Below are 6,815 nucleotides of genomic sequence, written 5' to 3' on the forward strand. Positions count from 1 at the left end.
GCAAAGTTTGCAGACAAGCAGACCCCCTGAGGCTGGCAGGGACCTCTGGGGTCCACCTGGTCCAAGCGGGGTCCAAGATGCTCCAACCACCTCCCCAGCCGCTCCCACCACCTCCCAACCTCTCTGACCATCTCCCCAGCCGCTCCCACCACCTCCCCAGCCACTCCAACCACCTCCCAACCACTCCCACCATCTCCCCAACCGCTCTGACCCCTCCCAGATGCTCCCACTGCCTCCCCAGACGCTCCAATCGCCTCTCAACCACTCTGACCACCTCCCCAGCCGCTCCCACCACCTCCCCAGCCGCTCCACCCAGAGCCAGTTGCTCAGGACCACATACCAGCAGTGTCTGGATAGCCCCAAGGACGGAGACACCACGGCCTCTCTGGCCAACCCAAGCTGTCAACCCAGCGGGCACCGAAGTTGACCACAGTTGTCACCAGGAGTGTTGAGTACTCTTCCATCTCCCGCAGCTCACAGCAACCCCCGGGCGAGCACTCAGTACCGCACATCCAGACACACTACAGGAACTTGCATGGCAGTGGGAGAAACGTCTACTGGGGCAAAGAAAATACATCAAAAGCTACAGTGAGTGGTTCCCCCAAACAGCAGCATACTCGCGGAGGAGTCGGACCGCCTCCAGTTCCACGCCAGCTCGGGCATGACAAATCTCGCCGTCTCCTCTGAGGATCTCCAGCTCCATCAATCTCACGGCTTACAGCTACTTGGTGCGGAAGGGAGAAGCGCTGTATTCCAGGGCCCTCCAAGCAGAGCATAGCCCCGTGCATAACTGCGGGGCAGGAGCCAAGTTAGGTACAGGAGCGGGTCTGAGTGCCTGAGCCGTCCTTACAGCACAAGTCGTCACTCCCCTCGCACCGGCGCCGGTCCGTGGCCCCCTCTCCTCTGTGTCACCCCGGCTGCAGGCGGCGACTCTGCCTGGGGCCTCCCCGCAGGCACACGTTAAGGAAGGGCAATAAACGCGCAACGCAGCGTTTCTGCAGCAGCTGGTGCCTGGGTACAAGGTAAAGGCAAGTAACTTGTGAGCAAAGCTTTAGGTGTGCGTGGAATTGGATTATTGGGTTATCAGCATAAACAGCAGCAGCGCGTCTTCTGTAAGATCTTCCAGACATTTCCAGGGAGATGCAGTTCCCTCCTCTAGAGATCTCCAGGCAGTGCCAAATTTCCTAGACCTTCCAGATAAATGTCTCTTTGCCTGCGGGTGCTCATGTCAAGGTGAGCCGACAGGTAACGACCACGGAGCTGAAGCACCTCCAGCAACGCTCTGCAGGCTCCCTTCTCCTGGCAAGAGCCACGGCGAGGCGGCCTGGAGCACGTCAGTAGGAAACCCAACGGCTTTTGCTTGGGGGCGTGATGAAATGGGGTCCCACCAAGCAGGCGGAGCACCATGAATCGCGGTCGGCAGACCACGGCAACCACTGGTGAGTCCAGTGCTGGAACGCAAGGGGCTGAGAACAGACGCGGCTCAGCGACGGGTTCTGCTCACGACCCCATCCAGAGGATACCTGCGCCGTGCGGCGAAGTGAGATCAGTGCACCCATGCAGAGACCACGGGGCGCCCCCCAGCCCTGCCCATTGCAGGGGTGAGGTCTGTCAGGTGCAGTCCCCCACCAGCCTGGACCAGGAGCACTCCAGGAATCACCCTCCGAGGGTTTGGGCTTGGCAGCAGGCAGCAGACCCTGAGGCCACCCCTTCCCACCCCACATCCACCCACTTTCTTCCCTCTCTGCCATCAGTGCTGCTGCCCTCGCAACCCCACCGGCACTGGCGGACAGCACAGCTGGTGAAACTGGGAAGGGGGGCAGACTTTTCAGTAGGACCAAGCCAGACCCAACACCTCTCTGACACGCTGCCACCTCCAACAGGAACATCAGTGCTGAGGCTGTACCTGGCCCTGGCTCTGCAATCCCAGGCGCAGGACATTCCCGCCTCGCCCAACGCGAGCCTTTCACAGCTGCCTCCTCACGGAGAGCTGCCACGCTCCTATGACAGCTTGCGAAGGAGCTGGCCACCGAGCTGCGCGTCTGGCCGAAGCTTTGCTCTTGGGCTGCCCCCTGTTTCAACACGTGCTGCCCTTCCGGAGGTCGCTCAGAGCCTCAGAATAAGGAGAAGATGGAAGGCTGAGTGTGTTATTTCCTCCGGTATGGAAGACAAGCGCTGAGGTTTTGGGAGAGATGGCGGCAGGGCAGCAGCTGGCGAGGGCACACACCAGTATGGAGCCCAGCAAACACCTGAGCACATGCCGGCTTTCCCCGCCTCCTGCTCACTGCGCTCTGGCTTCCCCTCATGTGGCCTCTGAAATCTGTCCCTGCACCCTCGATGCCGGCGAGCCGCAGCAGCCGTGGCCGGGGACGTAAGCCACACGCGCTGAAACACAGAAGCACTGCACCTCTCTGGGCGAGGGGCTCATGTTTACTCGGCGTGACCAGATGTCTTCCCAACCTGCTCTGCCATCAGCACACGATGTTTGCTTTCAGCGGCGTCCTTCCTGGCCCTGACGCGTTCACCCCCCTCGGCGTCCCCAGCCTTGGTGCTGCGTGGTCCTTTTTGTCGTCAGGATACAGCCGGCTCACCGCAAACCTGTGCATGTCCCCACTGCGACTGATCTTGTCCTCTCTGCTGTGCACCCTGTGGTCCAGCAGCAGTGAGACGAGCTCCAGCGCCTGCCCGCTCCGGGCGTTTTCCGCTCACGGCCGCAGAACTGATCATCACCTGGCCATGCGCTTCCCTCCACGGTACAAACCCATCTGGCAGCACCAGCCAGGACGGGGACGCTGGTGGTTGTCAGAGCATCACTAATACACTAATGGACATTAACTGTCACACCAACACCCATTTTGGCAAGCGGGCTGCCCCTCTGCAGAAGCAATCCATCCACGTGCTGGCAGCCAGCCTGCGGCTGCGGTGAGGCCGGCCCGCGCCAGCCCAGCCACCAGCAGTGCCTGCACCTCCGGCACGCTCTTCACCGCCCCATCCCACCCCCTGCAGTGCCTTCCTGCGCAGGACGCCAGGCTCGAGGCTTTTGGCACCCATGCCGCCCCCAGCGCCTTGGGCCAGGGCTCCCCTCCATCCCTCGGCTCCGCTTTGGCCACAGGGCAGCTCCCCACTCGAGCATCTCCCCAGCCAACCTCCGCCGGCCGATCTCCCCACGCCAAAGCCCCTCTGCCTGCGGTGTGAAGACAAAAGAAATCCCCCCCAGGACCTCAGGCACCTTAGCTGGAGAGAAAAGCTCTCCGCTGAAAGTTTCGGCTGGCTGCTTTTCCGTAAAGCCAGGGGAACACGTCGGTGTGAGCTGGGAAAAGCCCCTCCAGAGGTCAGCCCAGAGCCACCACCAGGTGTGAGGGCTCTAAGGAGTCTTCCGCGCCTGTGTCCTCAAAAGGCCTCTCTAGCACAAAGCCCGCAGCTCCAGGTGGACTGCAGTGCTGTATAAATCCTACATAAACACATTTGGCTGGTGGCTCAGTGGCTGTTGCCCCACTTATCTGTGTCTTTGTGCCCGGGCCGCAAATCATCTGACGCACGCCTTGCACCTTCTCTCTGCAGGACTTCAGCATGCTGCGGAGCGAGGGCCACTGCAAAGTCACTTTTAAATCTGCTCCGTTTCGAAATCCCGAACGGTAATGTGTGGAAGAAGGACTGGGATCTGTCTGAGGTCAAGATACTGAACTTCAGGCAAACAGAAAATTGCCTAGGATGGGAAAATAAATGGTCTGCAACGTGGCCACAAGAACTCGGGCGCGGGGGCTGCACGTGAGCTTTGCAGATGGGCTGGAGCTGCCTGGGTTTGAGCCCTGAGCTATGCTTCAAGTCCAGACTATCTGAACGAGCCCCAAAGTTCAAGCTAAGCTCATGTAATTACTGTTAACCTCACCGGGTCTTCAGTGCCCAGCGATAACCGGTAACCTCCCAACTGTGTTGCACAGGGCTGCGAGAGCCACGGGGCAGTCACGCAATCAAGCTGAAACACAGAGCTACGTGCTTCAGCAGCGGCGGGAGAGGACGCAGGACCCGACGCACAGCGACAGTGAGCGATGGCGCAGAAGGTTCCCCAGTTGGCTTGGAGGCCCACACCGGTTACCCTGCGAAAGCCGGTGTAACTGACAAACCGGGGGCCCCCCAGCTAGCTGGCTAACCAAAACTCAGCACTGGACCCAACACTTTGCCACCCACGGGCGATTCCACTGCCCTGGGCACGGGAGGCTCACCCATGATGGGGGGAAAGGGGCAGGTTGTGGGGGCAAGAGCCGGAACACAGGACAGGGCAAACCGATGCCCTGAACCAGGGCTTCCGTCCGGAGAAAGCCTGTGCCACGGGGCTGGCTGGGGCCACTGAGAGATGGGCTTCTGAAACCTGGGAACCTGCTGTCCTAGAAGTGGGTGCCTCTGTCATTGGCCACCTTGGGACAAGTGCGTCACTTGGGACAATGACCTGGTTAATATTCGGTACGGCAGTCAACACTCCAGACACCACCTGCGACTCAGCTGCCCGGTGCCTTTCATCAGGACAACCACGCACCAGCAGGAGGGAGCAGCATTCCCGGGACAGCACCAGCCAGGGTTTGCAGCCCCCTTCCCTGTGCCCTGCACATGCCCTCACTCCTGCAGGACGGCCAGCTCCCCCTCCGCAGAGCTCTCCTAGAGGCTTCCACTCTGCCCTGATGAGAAAGACCAAGCCAAAACCAGAAGCCCTCTGCAATGTTGGAAGACGTTTCCCTCTGTCTGACAGAACTGAGCCACCTCAGGTTGTGGTTCCTGGTCAGCACGGGGGCCAGACTTTGGGGCAAGCTCCCTCGGAGTGGGTTTTGGGTACGAGGAGAAAAGCACTGGACAGACGCCCCCTCCTAAGAGGAGCCAGGGAATGACTCCCCTGACCAAACCCAGGTGCCAAGCAGTTGGCAAGAATCCATCCCACCCCACCCTTCACCCTGTCCAACACCCAGGAGACACCAGGCAGTTCTGGTCTGATGGCAGAGGTCCACACGGCCTCTCCCACGGGTCCTCTTCCACAGCAGACATCGGAACCAGAGAACAAAGCCGCAGCCACGAGCACTGGCAATCCACCCCTGGCCCTCACACCTGGACTTATCCTGCTCAAGCTTTTTCTAGGTGACAGTGAAATTCAGCCTACTCCCCCCTATGTCCTAAATCATGGATTAAAGGGATGACAGGCTTCTGTGATAGGATTCTCAGGCTGGAATAGCCACAGGATAAATTGTTAGATACAGGACAGTGGCTCAGGGTGGCTTTCCCTCCCCGTGTCCTTGTTTTCTAAAGCCCTCCTCGGGACTTTGCAGGAGACAAACGGCTCATTTCCCTAAAATGCCATCCTAGCTCTGAGCGCAATGTACACCAGCCCTCTCAAGCTCCTCTGGGACCCCCAAACAAGCTTCCTCCTGCAGCCACCTCCAAGCGCTGGAGCACTGACTCTGCCACCCCCGCACGTGCACAGCACCAAAACTCGGGCCCCTGCGGAGCCACCTGAGCCAGCTCTACCCAGGAGATGCTCACAGCCTTCCTGCACGCCCGCGGGGATGGTCTCTCCTCGCCGTCCTCGTGGTGGCACAGATGGCCATAGGCATCCTGTGCCATTCTGGGGAGGAGGAGAGGTCTTGTGCCACTGACTGCGCTGCCTTACCCCGGGACAGCCGCTCCTTGCCGTGGAGTGGCACAAACCCCTGCCATCCCCCAACAAGCGGAGCAGGGAGCTCCTGCTGCTCCAGGGAATGCAGGTGGCGGAGGTTTCTGGCAGAGCTCATGCTCCCCGCACCCCATCCCGTGCCTCTGTGGAGCTGAGACAAGCTGTGCCAGTGCAAGTGCTGAGCTGTGCCAGGAACACGGTAAGATTTGGGTATTGAGAAACAAAAAGACAAAACCCCAAAAACTTTCCTCCCTCCTCTGCCCAGCTGAACTCGGACTCCTGCAACCCCAGCCCAAGCGGCACAGGGAGGATGAGGCAGGTTAGCATGAGCCCACAGTAGTCTCTTCTCACACTGTTGCCCTGGTCCATCACGGACTCTCCGTGGGCTGCAGTGTTGTCGTGGTTTAACCTGGCTGGCAACTAAGCACCACGCAGCCGCTCGCTCACTCCCCCCCTCCCTCTGTGGGATGGGGGAGAGAATAGGAGAAAAGAAAAAAAAAAGTAAGACCCGTGGGTTGAGATAGAGACAGTTTAATAAGAGAGAAGAATAACAATAGTAGTAATAATAATAATAATAATAAGAGAATATACAGAATATATATAAAACAAGTGATGCACAATGCAATTGCTCACCACCCACTGACCGGTGCCCAGCCCGCCCCGAGCCGCGATCACTCCCCCCGAGCCGCGATCACACAGCCCGAGCTGCGACCACTCTGCCCGCGACCGAAAACATCAGTGTGTTATCAACATTATTCTGGTACTAAATCCAAAACACAGCACTATGCTAGCTACTGTGAAGAAAATTAACTCTATCCCAGCCGAAACCAGGACAAGTGTAAATACCTGCCCCAGCTCCTGCTGTTCCTCCTCCTCCTTTTATGACCTTGCCATTATTTCTCACTGCTCAGAACGCCACTCAGAAAACACGGCACAACAAACAAGGATCTAATTAAGCAAGAGTAAAAAAGCAGAACTGATTTCTGCTGGGCAGTTAGACCCCAGTGCGTATTTAGCATCATAGAATCACAGAATGGTTTGGGTTGGAAGGGACCCCTAGAGGTCACCCAGCCCAACCCCCCTGCAGGAGCAGGGACACCTTGAACCACATCAGGTTGCTCACAGCCCCGGCCAACCTGGCCTGGAATGGTCCCAGGGA

The 6,815-nt window shown here is 58.9% G+C and overlaps 1 protein-coding gene across 1 annotated transcript in view; it reads left to right on the forward strand.

Annotated features, from left to right (window-relative positions):
• Positions 1 to 6,815, forward strand: part of RPS11 (ribosomal protein S11) — a gene marked incomplete at its 5' end in the record, with an annotated part of 23,790 nt that overhangs the window by 8,067 nt on the left and 8,908 nt on the right. Inside the window, 2 exons of the mRNA XM_009640110.2 lie at positions 3,562 to 3,635; positions 3,942 to 4,042. Of these exons, the coding sequence (XP_009638405.2) occupies positions 3,562 to 3,635; positions 3,942 to 4,042 (175 nt within the window). The remainder of the gene's footprint in view (positions 1 to 3,561; positions 3,636 to 3,941; positions 4,043 to 6,815) is intronic.

The sequence above is a fragment of the Egretta garzetta genome, unplaced genomic scaffold (assembly GCF_000687185.1).
Source record: "Egretta garzetta isolate BGI_Z169 unplaced genomic scaffold, ASM68718v1 scaffold876, whole genome shotgun sequence".
Classification (NCBI taxonomy): Eukaryota; Metazoa; Chordata; class Aves; order Pelecaniformes; family Ardeidae; genus Egretta; species Egretta garzetta.